Source organism: Oncorhynchus clarkii, chromosome 1 (assembly GCF_045791955.1).
Source record: "Oncorhynchus clarkii lewisi isolate Uvic-CL-2024 chromosome 1, UVic_Ocla_1.0, whole genome shotgun sequence".
Taxonomy (NCBI): domain Eukaryota; kingdom Metazoa; phylum Chordata; class Actinopteri; order Salmoniformes; family Salmonidae; genus Oncorhynchus; species Oncorhynchus clarkii.
Genome location: NC_092147.1, coordinates 13,381,847 through 13,398,916, shown reverse-complemented (window position 1 = coordinate 13,398,916; position 17,070 = coordinate 13,381,847). Strand labels below are relative to the sequence as shown.

At 49.3% G+C, this 17,070-nt stretch overlaps 1 protein-coding gene across 1 annotated transcript in view; it reads right to left on the bottom strand.

Moving 5' to 3' along the window:
• Positions 1 to 234: 234 nt before the first annotated feature.
• The window catches only part of LOC139424413 (tudor domain-containing protein 5-like), a 37,331-nt gene continuing 20,495 nt past the window's right edge, over positions 235 to 17,070 (bottom strand). Inside the window, exons 13-16 of the mRNA XM_071176233.1 lie at positions 4,284 to 4,379; positions 3,685 to 3,852; positions 1,580 to 1,739; positions 235 to 471 (exon numbers count right to left, since the gene is read on the bottom strand). Of these exons, the coding sequence (XP_071032334.1) occupies positions 335 to 471; positions 1,580 to 1,739; positions 3,685 to 3,852; positions 4,284 to 4,379 (561 nt within the window). The 3' untranslated portion in view covers positions 235 to 334. The remainder of the gene's footprint in view (positions 472 to 1,579; positions 1,740 to 3,684; positions 3,853 to 4,283; positions 4,380 to 17,070) is intronic.

The following is a 17,070-nucleotide window of genomic DNA, read 5'->3' as shown; positions in this document are numbered from 1 at the left end:
TAAGGATCATGTCTGACTGTAGGTAGCTAACATTCTAACAGGTAAGGATCATGTCTGACTGTAGGTAGCTAACATTCTAACAGGTAAGGATCATGTCTGACTGTAGGTAGCTAACATTCTAACAGGTAAGGATCATGTCTGACTGTAGGTAGCTAACAGGTAAGGATCATGTCTGACTGTAGGTAGCTAACAGGTAAGGATCATGTCTGACTGTAGGTAGCTAACAGGTAAGGATCATGTCTGACTGTAGGTAGCTAACAGGTAAGGATCATGTCTGCACATAGCAGGATGATGTTGGTTTGACCAGCTGTGCATTGAGGAAGTGTGTGTGTGTTCAGGCCATTTTGTGAGGGTACCAGTTGAGGAGGTGGAAACCAGTGCCGGTAGCCAGACGGGCAGCCGGGCCCAGGGCAAAGGGCGAGGTGACACGCAGCATGTCCCCCGTCCCAAACAGAGGGAACACGGACGTACCTAGACAACACAGGAAACACCTTATGATGTAGACATCTTCCATGGCAGCAGAGTCAGAATCTTAACTTAAGATAAAAACAGCATCTTTGCATTAGTCGCCAACAGACATCAATGCACAATTTTCGTATGCATGACTTTTCCGTTGCCCCCGCACATTGCCTCTGTACCGGTACCCCCTGTATATAGCCTCCACATTGCCTCTGTACCGGTACCCCCTGTATATAGCCTCCACATTGCCTCTGTACCGGTACCCCCTGTATATAGCCTCCACATTGCCTCTGTACCAGTACCCCCTGTATATAGCCTCCACATTGCCTCTGTACCAGTACCCCCTGTATATAGCCTCCACATTGCCTCTGTACCGGTACCCCCTGTATATAGCCTCCACATTGCCTCTGTACCGGAACCCCCTGTATATAGCCTCCACATTGCCTCTGTACCGGAACCCCCTGTATATAGCCCCGCTATTGTAATTTTACTGCTGCTCTTTAATTATTTGTTAATCTTATCTTTTTTTTGTTGTTGGTATTTTTATTAAAACTGTATTGTTGGTTAAGGGCTTGTTAGTAAGCATTTCACTGTAAGGTTGCTGTTGTATTTGGCGCATGTGACAAATACAATTTGATTTATATAGCTGCAACACTGCTGCTGAACAACATTAGATGATGTGTAAAACTCAGTCTGCTTGTTGTATTTCCATGGCCTGTTCAGGTCTTTTGTTCACAGTTTAACCAAAACCACTGCACTGTAACAGTGTATCAATATCAAGGCTTATGCAATTAGGTAACACCATTTGGTCAAATAGCTATGGTAACAGGTCAAATAGTTATGGTAACAGGTCTAATAGGATCCGTGTCAGTTTCTCTGTGCAGGGCCATTCACTAGTGGGGAATTTCATTGTGTTTCTCTAGCATCATTAGTGCTCAGGCTAACCCCTGTGTGTGTATGTAAAATGTTTTCTGCATCGTGTGTGTGTAATGGTTTGTTTACCGTGTGCGTGTGCGTGCATGCGTGTGTGTGTGTGTGTAATGGTTTGTTTACGTGGTGTGTGTGTGTGTGTGTGTGTGTGTAATGGTTTGTTTACCGTGTGTGTATTTGTTAACCGTACCGTATGGGGCACTCTGGGTCTGCGTCAATCCGGGGGTACGGAGGCTCAGGGTTTTCAGAGTGGAGGGCTGGGGGGGCACAGCAGGTATGAGGGACACCGCACCTCCATCTACAGAGCATGGCTGCTTCAGCTCACTGGCACTAGGTGAAGGGGGGGGGGGCTGAAACACATGGGGGGCAGAAAGGGTAGTAAGGAAGATCATGCATTGACTGGGACTTCGGAAAGCACCAAATCATAGAATCACAACCGGCTAAAACAAATGCATATTTAGGGCACCAGCAATACATTCACACAGCATTCAGCATTAATAACACGTCATTTAGAAGAATGTGAAAACAAAACCCATCTCAAAGTAGAGCTGGGGGGAATACAGGAAGGAGCTGGGGGGAATACAGGAAGGAGCTGGGGGGAATACAGGAAGGAGCTGGGGGGAATACAGGAAGGAGCTGGGGGGAATACAGGCAGGAGCTGAGGGGAATACAGGCAGGAGCTGGGGGAATACAGGAAGGAGCTGGGGGAATACAGGAAGGAGCTGGGGGAAATACAGGAAGGAGCTGGGGAATACAGGCTAATAGTAATATCACTTTTCTTTAGAGGTTTGGATGATATATCTCTCCATTTCCTGTTTTTCTCTAAACACATTTTTAAAAGGCCAAGACATAATTCTCAAGGCCTATTTGTGCAAAATAAATGAACACCACAAATAAACACACCCACACGTCTATTCTATTGTTTAGGAATGTTTGACCACTAGCTATTTCAATATGTAATTTATATAATCATTTTGATTGAAAATGTATCAATTTGGTTAAAATGCACTTTAATTATCCAACATCACACTTACCGATGGCGAGGTGAAGCCTGTGCCCAAAGCACTGCAGGCGGGTCCAGATGTTCAAGTGCAATGCTTTTATCATGTTGCTCCTGCTGTCAGTTGTCATGTACACCTGTCGGTCTTCACTCATCTTCCACGATGCCAGAGAGTCTGAGACCCTGGGCTATTACTTCACCCGTATGTATGATCATCAGGGAAGTAAGACGTCTGGAGGCAGACATTTTGCAATATCCAGGGTTGATTTATGTAGTGGACTGTCAAACTTAGGTATGGCTCTAACATTCTGCTCGACCATAGATCGAACTTCCACCTCAAACTTCTCTTGTCATAAGGGATTACGTTTGAAGTTGCGGGTATGGTAGTTTGTCTTTTAGCAGACGTTTTGGGAATTGGGCGACAAGAATCGGCATTGTGTAGTCTCATGCTTTCCTCCCATTCCATCTTGTGATTCAGTTGCAGGTGATGGAAGAGGTTGGTTGTACTGCTGCTTTTCGTAGCAATTGTCTTTCGACACATTTTGCACAGGACATTCGTTTGCTGAACATCAGACCTCTTAACCCCGAACCACTTCCATATTACTGAAAAAACATCGGATGATTTCATCCTCACGAGAGGCTGAGCTGGCTTCCTCACTTTCCATGTTGGTGGAACTCTTACCACCACTACACCTCTCCGGCGTGGTTACAACTTGTGAAAGGTTGTGATTGGTGGATAACCTCTGTGCACGTGTTGGGCTGACAGAAGAGACAGTGGGATGCTGCATTTGTAAAAAGTTACATTATAACAGAACCTCCATTTTCCACATCGCGCTAAAACAAACTTGAATATATCGAAAACACTCGATATCGCCCGGCCCTCTCTCAAAGTTCTTAATTTGTGTTTTATTTTGTTCCTCATGCAGGAATTTGGCACAAACAGGGCTTTTTATGAGAACATTGGGGAGAGGAATTGTTCTCATTTTCTTCCAATTAACAAACAATTAAATATGCATTTAATATGCACTGCGTCCAGGGAGGATGTGCAGGGGCAGAGGTCTAATGCCTAACAAACACGACAACAGGAGGTCAGACTGCAGACTGCAATTGCTTTCCAATGAAATTAGTTCTTACCAGCTGCTTAGTGGTGTTAGGCAGGTTGCCAGATAACGACGCAAACAACTGGACCTCAGGTAGAATATTACAGTCTAGTTGGGACTGTTCTTTTCAGTCTGACAACCTAAAACAAAGTATGCAGTATTTTCTGAGGCCAAAAGTCTGACCTCTGTCCTTACCATAGCTGTGTCTCCATGGTTACCCAGGTTTGCCTTGGGCTGTACCACCTCTGGGGCAGGGGTGGGGGCAGGGGCATTGGGTGTCCAGCCCTGGTCCCAGTCACTACAGCACAGCAGCAGCGGGTCCTTACTCTGCAGAGCTGCAAACGGGTTGGCATTCAGGCCCCCCTGGAGAAACAAACACACAACCTTAGATCATTCCTTTTATAATCCCAGTTCCATTCTACATTAGCCTCGTTCCAGGTCTGTTAGAGCAGTCTCATCACGATTGACCATAGGAGTTGGAGAGACAGCACACATATATAGGACCACTCTAATTACACACATTATAACAAGGTCTTATAACGTCACCATGTTCTAGAACCAAAGATAGCGCATAAATGAAGATAGTTCACTCAGGCCATTTACATTGATAAAAACATTGTCAGTTCCGGTCTACTTAACTGGGTGAGTCTCCAATAGTGATCAATGAGATACCAGCTGGGTCTGGTCTACTTAGATCATTGAACCAGGAAAAAAAACAGCGAGTGGGGTGTCTCGCTTCCTCTTTCGGCTATGCTAGAATTATGTTCTGATAATTGTGGGGTCAAAGGTCATACCTGAGCTGTAGAGTTGACCTCGATGAACTCCAGTGCTGGGAGGTCAGGCAGAACTTCCTCTTCGTTGGTTTTGTTCCCACCCACGAGGTTAGGGGTCTAAAACACACATCCAATTAAAGTTTTTTTTTTTTACACCTTTATTTAACTCAGCAAGTCCGTTAACAACAAATGCTTATTTTCAATGACGGCCTAGGAACAGTGGGTTAACTGCCTGTTCAGGGGCAGAACAACAGATTTGTACCTTGTCAGCTCTGGGATTTCAACTTGCAACCTTTCGGTTACTAGTCCAACGCTCTAACCACTACATTGGTATACTCAAATATTTACAAAAATGTGAGGGGTGTACTCACTTTTGTGATGTACTGTGTATATATATATATATATATATATATATATATATATATATATATATATATATATATATATATATATATATATGACCGATTATGATTTTTCAACGCCGATACCGATTATTGGAGGACCAAAAAAAGCCGCTGCCAATTTTTTATTTATTTGTAATAATGACAATTACAACAATACTGAATGAACACTTATTTTAACTTAATATAATACATCAATAAAAATCCATTTAGCTTCAAATAAATAATGAGTTACTTGCTCAGAACATATGAAAGTTGGTGGTTCCTTTTAACATGAGACTTCAATATTCCAAGGTAAGAGGTTTTAGGTTGTAGTTAATATCGTATTTATAGGACTATTTCTCTCTATACCATTTGTATTTCATATACCTTTGGCTATTGGATGTTCTTATAGGCACTATAGTATTGCCAGTGTAACAGTATAGCTTCCGTCCCCCTCCTCGCCCCTCCCTGGGCTCGAACCAGGAACACATCGACAACAGCCACACTTGAAGCAGCGTTACCCATCGATCCACAAAATCAGGCGGCCCTTGCAGAGCAAGGGGAATAACTACTCTAGGTCTCAGAGCGAGTGACGTTTGAAACGCTATTAGCGTGCACCCCACTAACTAGCTAGCCATTTCACATCGGTTACACCAGCCATTAGGCTGATAGGCTTGTCATAAACAGCGCTGTGCTTGCGAAGAGCTGCTGGCAAAACGCATGAAAGTGCTGTTTGAATGAATGCTTACGAGCCTGCTGCTGCCTACCATCACTCAGACTGCTCTATCAAATCATAGACTTAAGTCTAACATAACACACAGAAATACGAGCCTTGGGTCATTAATATGGTCGAATCCGAAAACTATCATTTCGAAAACGTTTATTATTTCAGTGAAATACGGAACCGTTCGGTATTTTATCTAACGGGTGGCATCCCTAAGTCTAAATATTGCTGTTACATTGCACAACCTTCAATGTTATGTCATAATTACGTAAAATTCTGGCAAATTAGTTCACAATGAGCCAGGCTGCCCAAACTGTTGCATATACCCTGACATGGATTGTGTATGTGTGCCATAAAGCTGGTGAATGTGCAAGACAAAATATTTAAGTGCCTTTGAACGGGATTTGGTAGTAGGTGCCAGGCGCACCGGTTTGTGTCAAGAACTGCAACGCTGCTGGGTTTTTCACACTCAACAGTTTCCCGTGTGCATCAAGAATGGTCCATCACCCAAAGGACATCCAGCCAACTTGACAACTGTGGGAAGCATTGTAGTCCACAAGGAACAGCATCCTTGTGGAACGCTTTTGACACCTTGTAGAGTCCATGCCCTGATGAATTGAGGCTGTTCTGAGTGCAACAAGTAAGGGGGGGGGGTGTAACTCAATATTAGGAAGGTATTCCTAATGTTTGGTATACTCAGTATAAACAAGGATTCTATTTAAAGGCTTTTGCTGAACCCTGTTGTGTCAGATCAGTGATCTGTTCAAGGCTGTTAAGAAGCCTCCAGCCAGGCCTCCACACAGGACAAGGCTGTTAAGAAGCCTCCGGCCAGGCCTCAGACCTCCACACAAGACAAGGCTGTTAAGAAGCCCCCAGCCAGGCCTCCACACAGGACAAGGCTGTTAATAAGCCCCCAGCCAGGCCTCCACACAGGACAAGGCTGTTAAGAAGCCCCCAGCCAGGCCTCCACACAGGACAAGGCTGTTAAGAAGCCCCCAGCCAGGCCTCCACACAGGACAAGGCTGTTAAGAAGCCTCCGGCCAGGCCTCAGACCTCCACACAAGACAAGGCTGTTAAGAAGCCCCCAGCCAGGCCTCCACACAGGACAAGGCTGTTAAGAAGCCCCCAGCCAGGCCTCCACACAGGACAAGGCTGTTAAGAAGCCCCCAGCCAGGCCTCCACACAGGACAAGGCTGTTAAGAAGCCTCCAGCCAGGCCTCAGACCTCCACACAGGACAAGGCTGTTAAGAAGCCTCCAGCCAGGCCTCAGACCTCCACACAGGACAAGGCTGTTAAGAAGCCTCCAGCCAGGCCTCAGACCTCCACACAAGACAAGGCTGTTAAGAAGCCCCCAGCCAGGCCTCCACACAGGACAAGGCTGTTAAGAAGCCCCCAGCCAGGCCTCCACACAGGACAAGGCTGTTAAGAAGCCCCCAGCCAGGCCTCCACACAGGACAAGGCTGTTAAGAAGCCTCCAGCCAGGCCTCAGACCTCCACACAGGACAAGGCTTTTAAGAAGCCTCCAGCCAGGCCTCAGACCTCCACACAGGACAAGTCTGTTAAGAGGCCTCCAGCCAGGCCTCCACACAGGACAAGGCTGTTAAGAAGCCTCCAGCCAGGCCTCCACACAGGACAAGGCTGTTAAGAAGCCTCCAGCCAGGTCTCAGACCTCCACACAGGACAAGGCTGTCAAGAAGCCTCCAGCCAGGCCTCAGACCTCCACACAGGACAAGGCTGTTAAGAAGCCCCCAGCCAGGCCTCAGACCTCCACAGTAGTTTTCATAATGGGTGGATGATGCTCTCGCTCCCTCTTGCATCCCCACAGAACACAGTCCTGACGAAACACTGCAATTCATCCCTTTCCCGTTTCAGCAGAACGACTGTAGCCGTCTCTCCCCCACCCTCTCCCTCATCCTCTCTCTCTCACCCTGCCCCCCCTCCCTCTCTCTCTGCCTCCCCCTCAATTCAATTCAAGGGGCTTTATTGGCATGGGAAACATATGTTAACATTGCCAAAGCAAGTGAAGTAGATAAACAAAAGTGAAATAAACAAAAATAAATATTACACTCACAGAAGTTCCAAAAGACATTTGAAATGTCATATTATGTATATATACACAGTGTTGTAACGATGTGCAAATGGTTAAAGTACAAACAGGAAAACAAATATGGGTTGTATTTACAATGGTGTTTGTTCTTCACTGGTTGACCTTTTCTTGTGGCAACAGGTCACAAATCTTGCTGCTGTGATTGCACAGTGGAATTTCACCCAATAGATAAAGGCGTTTATCAAAATTGGATTTGTTTTCTAATTCTGTGTGGGTCTGTGTCACGACTTCCGCCGAAGTCGGTCCCTCTCCTTGTTCGGGCGGCGTTCTGCGGTCAACATTACCGGCCTTTTAGCCATTGCCGATCCATTTTCCATTTGTTTTGTCTTTGTCTTACACACCTGGTTTCAATCCCCCAATTACTTGTTAATTATTTAACCCTCTGTTCCCCCATGTTTGTTTGTGAGTAATTGTTTATTGTATTGCGTTCCGTATTTGTGGCCTTGTATTTATACGACGTGTATTGTGATATATTTGAGTAAAATTGCTTTCATTACTCATATCTGCGGTCCTGCGCCTGACTCATCTCACCAGCTACACACAGACGCATTACAGAATTACTCACCACCGAATGGAGTCAGCAGGACCAGACGCCCTCCCTGTGGCGGTAGAGGAGCGCGTCCAGCAGCACGCGACCATATTGCAATGTCTGAGCAACGCCATGGATCGGGTGCTGCAGACGATGGATCGTTGCGAGAGAGGAGGAGGTCGTCCAGCGCCTCCACCAGCCCCACTACAGCAGGCCACACTGTCCACCCCTTCTTCACCCAGTCCCAGTGGGATTCGGCTCGCTCTCCCGAGGGAGTATGATGGGACAGCTGCCGGATGCCAGGGGTTCCTACTCCAGCTGGAGCGCTACCTGGCGACCATCGACCCGGCTCCTTCGGGACGTAAGAGCGTGTCCGCCCTCGTCGCCTGCCTCTCAGGCAAAGCCCTGGTGTGGGCCAACACCGTATGGAGTGAAGGAGAAACGGCGTTGGAAAATTACGCTAAGTTCACCCGCTGCTTTGGGCAGTTTTCGACCACCCGCCTGAGGGTCGAGCGGCGGGTGAACGTCTGTTCCACCTGAAGCAGGGGACGAGGAGCGCACAGGATTTCGCTTGGGACTTCCGGACCCTGGCCACCAGCGCGGGATGGAACGACAGGGCCCTGATCAATCACTACCGGTGCAGTCTGCGCGAGGACGTTCGTCGGCTGTTGGCCAGCCGAGACACCACCCTCATGTTGGACCAGCTGGTGGATCTGACCATCCGGCTGGACAACCTGCTGGCTGCCCGCGGACGTCCAGATCGGGGCCTGTCAGTTCCATCCCCCAGGGCGACCGGGGCGACCGGAGGAGGGGCCATTCCCTGCACCATCTGTGGCCGCAGAGGGCACACTGCTGGTCGGTGCTGGGGAGGTTCCTCAGGGAGTCGAGGCAGCAGGCAGGGCACTATCGTGTCACCCCAGGTGAGTCGGCACCAGGCTCACCCAGAGCCCCCTGTTGCTCACATGTATGTGTTTATTAAATTTCCTGAGTTTTCCCCGCATTCCCAGCATAAGGCGCTCGTAGATTCAGGCGCAGCTGGGAATTTTATTGACCGTTCATTTGCTCATAGTTTAGGGATTCCCCTTGTTCCTGTGGATATACCCTTCCCTGTGCATGCCCTAGATAGTCGACCATTAGGGTCAGGGCTGATTAGGGAGGCGACCGCTCCACTAAGCATGGTTACGCAGGAGGGTCACAAGGAGAGAATCAGTCTCTTCCTTATTGATTCTTCTGCGTTTCCCATGGTGCTGGGCCTACCCTGGTTGGCCTGTCATGACCCCACTATTTCGTGAAAACATAGGGCTCTCAAGGGGTGGTCACGAGAGTGGTCAGGGAGGTGTATAGGAGTTTCCGTCGGTGCGACTACGGTGGAAAGTCCAGACCAGGTCTCCACCGTGCGCTTCCCCTCAGAATATGCCGATTTTACTCTCGCCTTCTGTAAGAAGGCGGCAACTCAATTACCACCCCATCGCCGGTGGGATTGTGCGATAAATCTCCTGGTAGACGCAGCACTTCCCAGGAGTTATGTGTATCCTCTGTCACAGGAGGAGATGGCGGCTATGGAAACATATGTCTCCGAATCCCTGGGGCAGGGATACAGTTGGCCCTCCACTTCACCTGCCTCCTCGAGTTTCTTTTTTTGTGAAGAAGGATGGAGGTCTGCGCCCGTGTATTAACTATCGAGGTATCAATCAGATCACAGTGAGGTACAGCTACCCGCTACCTCTCATCGCCAGTGCGATCAAGTCAATGCACGGGGCGTGCTTCTCCACAAAATTGGATCTCAGGAGCGCATACAACCTGGTGCGTATCCGGGAGGGGGACGAGTGGAAGACGGCATTTAGTACCACCTCAGGGCACTATGCGTACCCCGTCATGCCGTACGGGTTGATGAATGCTCCATCAATCTTCCATTCCTTTGTTGAAGAGATTTTCTGGGACCTGCACAGGAACCTGCAGGGTGTAGTGGTGTATATCGACAACATTCTGATATACTCCGCTACACGCGCCGAGCATGTGTGCTTGGTCGACTGTTGGAGCATGACCTGTACGTCAAGGTTGAGAAATGTCTGTTCTTCCAACAGTCCGTCTCCTTCCTAGGGTACCGCATTTCCACTTCAGGGGTGGAAATTTCAGCGGTGCGTAATTGGTCGAGTCCCACCACGGTAAAGGAAGTGCAGCGGTTTCTAGGGTTTGCCAACTACTACCGGAGGTTTATCTGGGGTTTTGGTCAGGTAGCGGCTCCCATTAACTCAGTGCTGAAGGGGGGACCGGTGCGACTGCAGTGGTCGGCTGAGGCGGACAGGGCTTTTGGTCACCTGAAGGCTCCGTTTACCTTGGCTCCCGTGCTGGCTCATCCGGATCCCTCTTTGGCGTGTATAGTGGAGGTGGACGCGTCCGAGGCTGGGATAGGAGCCATGCTCTCTCAGCTCTCGGGCACGCCACCAAAGCGAAACTATGATGTGGGGGACCGAGAGCGGTTGGCTGTTGTCAAGGCTCTGAAGGCGTGGAGACATAGACTTGAGGGGGCTAAACACCCTCATCTCATCTGGAATGACCACTGCAATCTGGAGTACATCCGAGCGGCGAGGAGACTGAACCCTTGCCAGGCAAGGTGGGGCATGTTCTTTATACGTTTTGTTTTCACTCTGTCCTACAGATCAGGTTACCAGAACGCTAAGGCAGACGCACTTTCCCGGATGTATGATTCAGAGGAGCGGTCCATGGATCACACTCCCATACCTCCGGCCTCTTGCCTGGTGGCATCGGTGGTGTGGAGCTGGACGCGGACATTGAGCAGACGTTACGCACAGAGCACACTCCCCCCCCCCCCCCCAGTGTCCAGCTGGGCTCCTGTACGTTCCGTCTGCTGTCCACAACCGTTTGATCTATTGGGCCCACACGTCACCCTCCTCTGGTCATCCTGGCATCGGTCGGACGGTGCGTTGCCTTAATGGGAAGTACTGGTAGTCCACCTTGGCCAAGGACGTGAGGGTTTATGTTTCCTCCTGCTCGGTGTGCGCCCAGTACAAGACTCCCAGGCACCTGCCCAGAGGGAAGTTACAAACCCTACCCGTTCCACAACGGCCGTGGTCGCACCTGTCGGTGGACTTCTTGACGGATCTTCCTCCCTCACAGGGCAACAACACGATCCTGGTCGTTGTGGATCGGCTTTCTAAGTCCTGCCGTCTCCTCCCTTTGCCCTGTCTCCCTACGGCCCTACAGACTGCGGAGGCCCTGTTCACTCACGTCTTCCGGCACTACGGGGTGCCTGAGGACAGAGTCTGTGATCAGGGTCCCCAGTTCACGTCCAGGGTCTGGAGAGCGTTCATGGAACGTCTGGGGCTCTCGGGCAGCCTCACCTCAGGTTTTCACCCCGAGAGTAATGGGCAGGTGGAGAGAGTAAACCAGGATGTGGGTAGGTTTCTGCGGTCATACTGCCAGGACCAGCCGGGGGAGTGGGCGGCGTTCATCCCCTGGGCAGAGATGGCCCAAAACTCACTCCGCCACTAAACTCTCTCTCTTCCAGTGCGTACTGGGGTATCAGCCGGTTCTGGCACCTTGGCATCAGAGCCAGAACGAAGTTCCTGCGGTGGACGAGTGGTTCGGAGGAGGCCTGGGACGCCGCCCATGTGCACCTGCAACGGGCCGTGAGGCGGCAGAAGGCGAGCGCCAACCGCCACCGTAGTGAGGCCCCGGTGTTTGCACCGGGGGACCGGGTCTGGCTCTCGACCCGAAACCTGCCCCTTCGCCTGCCCTGCCGGAAGCTGGGTCCGCGGTTTGTGGGGCCATTCAAAGTCCTGAGGAGACTGAACGAGGTATGTTACAGGTTACAGCTTCCCTCAGATTACCGTATTAATCCCTTGCACCATGTGTCTCTCCTCAGGCCGGTGGTGGCAGGTCCACTCCAGGAGTCTGAGGTGCGGGAGGTCCCTCCACCCCCTCTGGACATTGAGGAGGCCCCGGCGTATGCTGTTAGAGCCATCCTGGGCTCGAGGCGTCGGGCGAGGGGCCTTCATTACCTCGTGGAGGGGTACGATCCAGAGGAGATGCTGAGTGCCGGTGGAGGACGTCTTGGACCTTTCGTTGCTGCGGGAGTTCCACCGTCTCCATTCGGATCGCCCTGCGCCTTGTCCCTAGGTCTGTGTCGGTGCATTGCTGGAGTCGGGGGGGGGGGGTACTGTCACGACTTCCACTGAAGTCGGTCCCTCTCCTTGTTTCGCCTTTGTCTTACACACCTGGTTTCAATCCCGAAATGACTTGATCATTATTTCACCCTCTGTTCCCCCATGTTTGTTTGTGAGTAATTGTTTATTGTATTGTGGTCCGTATTTGTGGGCTTGTGGCCTTTGTGGCAATACACAACGTGTATTGTGATATACACTGCTCAAAAAAATAAAGGGAACACTAAAATAACACATCCTAGATCTGAATGAAATATTCTTATTAAATACTTTTTTCTTTACATAGTTGAATGTGCTGACAACAAAATCACAAAAATTATCAATGGAAATCAAATTTATCAACCCATGGAGTCACACTCAAAATTAAAGTGGCAAACCACACTACAGGCTGATCCAACTTTAATGTAAATTCAATTTTTTTTAAAAAGTCAAAATAAGGCTCAGTAGTGTGTGTGGCCTCCACGTGCCTGTATAACCTCCCTACAACGCCTGGGCATGCTCCTGATGAGGTGGCGGATGGACTCCTGAGGGATCTCCTCCCAGACCTGGACTAAAGCATCCGCCAACTCCTGGACAGTCTGTGGTGCAACGTGGCATTGATGGACGGAGCGAGACATGATGTCCCAGATGTGCTCAATTGGATTCAGGTCTGGGGAACGGGCGGGACAGTCCATAGCATCAATGCCTTCCTCTTGCAGGAACTGCTAACACACTCCAGACACATGAGGTCTAGCATTGTCTTGCACTAGGAGGAACCCAGGGCCAACCGCACCAGCATATGGTCTCACAAGGGGTCTGAGGATCTCATCTCGGTACCTAATGGCAGTCAGGCTACCTCTGGCGAGCACACTCGGGCTGTGCGGCCCCCCCAAAGAAATGCCACCCCACACCATGACTGACCCACCGCCAAACAGGTCATTCTGGAGGATGTTGCAGGCAGCAGAACGTTCTCCACGGCATCTCCAGACTGTCACATGTGCTCAGTGTGAACCTGCTTTCATCTGTGAAGAGCACAGGGCGCCAGTGGCGAATTTGCCAATCTTGGTGTTCTCTGGCAAATGAAAAACGTCCTGCACGGTGTTGGGCTGTAAGCACAACCCCCACCTGTGGACATCGGGCCCTCATACCACCCTCATGCAGTCTGTTTCTGACCGCTTGAGCTGACACATGCACATTTGTGGCCTGCTGGAGGTCATTGTGGAGGGCTCTGGCAGTGCTCCTCCTGCTTCTCCTTGCACAAAGGCGGAGGTAGCGGTCCTGCTGCTGGGTTGTTGCCCTCCTACGGCCTCCTCCACGTCTCCTGATGTACTGGCCTGTCTCCTGGTAGCGCCTCCATGCTCTGGACACTACGCTGACAGACACAGCAAACCTTCTTGCCACAGCTCGCATTGAAGTGCCATCCTGGATGAGCTGCACTACCTGACATGTGTGGGTTGTAGACTCCGTCTCATGCGACCACTAGAGTGAAAGCACCGCCAGCATTCAAAAGTGACCAAAACATCAGCCAGGAAGCATAGGAACTGAGAAGTGGTCTGTGGTCCCCACCTGCAGAACCACTCTTTTATTGGGGGTGTCTTGCTAATTGCCTATAATTTCCACCTGTTGTCTATTCCATTTGCACAACAGCATGTGAAATGTATTGTCAATCAGTGTTGCTTCCTAAGTGGACAGTTTGATTTCACAGAAGTGTGATTGACTTAGAGTTACATTGTGTTGTTTAAGTGTTCCCTTTATTTTTTTTGAGCAGTGTATTTGAGTAAAATTGCTTTCATTACTCATATCTGCCTGACTCATCTCACCAGCTGCACACAGACGCATTACAGTCTGTGTAATCTGAGGGAAATGTGTGTCTCCAATATGGTCATTATTTTGGCAGGAGGTTAGGAAGTGCAGCTCAGTTTCCACCTCATTTTGTGGGCAGTGTGCACACAGCCTCTTTTTTCTTCAGAGGGTCTGCCTACGGCGGCCTTTCTCAATAGCAAAGCTATGCTCACTGGGTCTGTACATAGTAAAAGCTTTCTTTAAGTTTGGGTCAGTCACAGTGGTCAGGTATTCTGTTTAGGGCCAAACAGCATTCTAGTTTGCTCTGTTTTTTTGCTAATTACTTGACACATTAGAAATAATTATCTTTTTGTTTTCTCATGATTTGGTTGGGTCTAATTGTGTTGCTGTCCTGGGGCTCTGTGTGGTCTGTTTGTGTTTGTGAAAAGAGCCCCAGGACCAGCTTGCTCTTCTCCAGGGTAATTTCTCTGTAGGTGATGGCTTTGTTATGGAAGGTTTGGGAATCGCTTCCTTTTAGGTGGTTGTAGAATTGAACGGCTCTTTTCTGGATTTCGATAATTAGCGGGTATCGGCCTAATTCTGCTCTGGATTCATTATTTGGTGTTTTACGTTGTACACAGAGGATATTTCTGCAGAATCTCAATTTGGTGTTTGTCCCATTTTGTGTATTCTTGGTTGGTGACAACCATAAAGGGCAATAGGTTCTATAACTGATTCAAGGGCCTCCTTGGTTCTCTCTCTCTCCCCCTCTCCTAACGCTGGGGCCGCCGCTACTAACTACTAACGCTGGGGCCGCCGCTACTAACGACTAACGCTGGGGCCGCCAGTACTAACTACTAACGCTGGGGCCGCCGCTACTAACTACTAACGCTGGGGCCGCCGCTACTAACTACTAACGCTGGGGCCGCCGCTACTAACGCTGGGGCCGCCGCTACAACTAACTACTGACGCTGGGGCCGCCGCTACTAACTACTAACGCTGGGGCCGCCAGTACTAACTACTAACGCTGAGGCTGCTACTACTACCAATAACTACCAACGCTGGGGCTGCTACTACTACTGCTGCTACTAAAGATGGCGCTACTACTACTGCTGCTACTAACGCTGGGGCTGCTACTACTACTAATAACTACTAACGCTGGGGCTGCTACTACTACTAATAACTACTAACGCTGGGGCTGCTACTACTACTGCTGCTACTAACGCTGGGGCTGCTGCTACTAACGCTGGGGCAGCTACTACTACTAATAACTACTAACGCTGGGGCTGCTACTACTACTGCTGCTACTAACGCTGGGGCTGCTACTACTAACGCTGGGGCTGCTACTACTACTGCTGCTACTAACGCTGGGGCTGCTACTACTACTGCTGCTACTAACGCTGGCGCTGTTGCCACTTATTTCACCTTTAAGTAACCAGATAAGCTAGTTGAGAACAAGTTCTCATTTGCAACTGCGACCTGGCCAAGATAAAGCATAGCAGTTCGACACATACAACAACACAGAGTTACACATGGAACAAATAAAACACAGTCAATAATACAGTAGAAAAAAAGAAAACAAAGTCTATATACAGTGAGTGCAAATTAGGTCAAATAAGGGAGTTAAGGCAATAAATAGGCCATGGTGGCGAAATAATTACAATATGGCAATTAAACACTGGAATGGTAGATGTGCAAAATATGGATGTGCAAGTAGAGATACTGTGGTGCAAAAGGAGCTAAATAAATAAATACAGTATGGGGATGAGGTAGATAGATGGGCTGTATACAGATGGGCTATGAACAGGTGCAGTGATCTGTGAGCTGCTCTGACAGCTGGTTCTTAAAGCTAGTGAGGGAGATGGGAATCTCCAGCTTCAGTGATTTTTGCAGTTCGTTCCAGTCAGTGGCAGCAGAGAACTGGAAGGAAAGGCAACCAAAGGAGTAATTGGCTTTGGGGGTGACCAGTGAGATATACCTGCTGGAGCGCGTGCTACGAGTGGGTGCTGCTATGGTGACCAGCGAGCTGAGATAAGGGGGGACGTTACCTAGCAGAGACTTGTAGATAACCTGTAGCCAGTGGGTTTGACGACGAGTATGAAGCGAGGGCCAGCCAACGAGAGCGTATAGGTCGCAGTGGTGAGTAGTGTATGGGGCTTTGGTGGAAAAACAGATGGCACTGTGATAGCAAACTGGATGTAGTCTGAGTAGAGTGTTGGAGGCTATTTTATAGATCGCCGAAGTCGAGGATCGGTAGGATGGTCAGTTTTACGAGGGTATGTTTGGCAGCATGAGTGAAGGAAGCTTTGTTGCGAAATAGGAAGCCGATTCTAGATTACATTTTTGATTGGAGATGCTTAATGTGAGTCTGGGAGGAGAGTTTACAGTCTAACCAGACACCTAGGCATTTGTAGTTGTCCACATATTCTAAATCAGAGCCGTCCAGAGTAGTGATGCTGGACGGGCGGGCAGCGATCGGTTGAATAGCATGCATTTAGTTTTATTTGCGTTTAAGAGCAGTTGAAGGCCACGGAAGGAGAGTTGTATGGCATTGAATCTCGTCTGGAGGTTAGTTAACACAGTGTCCAAATAAGGGCCAGAAGTATACAGAATGGTGTCGTCTGCGTAGAGGTGGATCAGAGAATCACCAGCAGTAAGAGTGACATCATTGATGTATACAGAGAAGAGAGTCGGCTACTACTACTACTGCTGCTACTAACGCTGGGGCTGCTGCTACTACTACTGCTGCTACTAACGCTGGGGCTGCTACTACTACTACTGCTGCTACTAACACTGGGGCTGCTACTACTGCTGCTACTAACACTGGAGCTGCTACTACTGCTACTACTAAAGCTGGGGCTGCTGCTACTACTGCTGCTACTACTAACGCTGGGGCTGCTGCTACTACTGCTGCTACTAACACGGGGGCTGCTACTACTGCTGCTACTAACGCTGGAGCTGCTACTACTACTACTACAACTGCTGGGGATGCTGCTACTACTGCTGCTACTAACACGGGGGCTGCTACTACTGCTGCTACTAACGCTGGAGCTGCTACTACTACTACTACTACAACTGCTGCGGCTGCTGCTGCTACTACTGCTGCTACTAAAGCTGGGG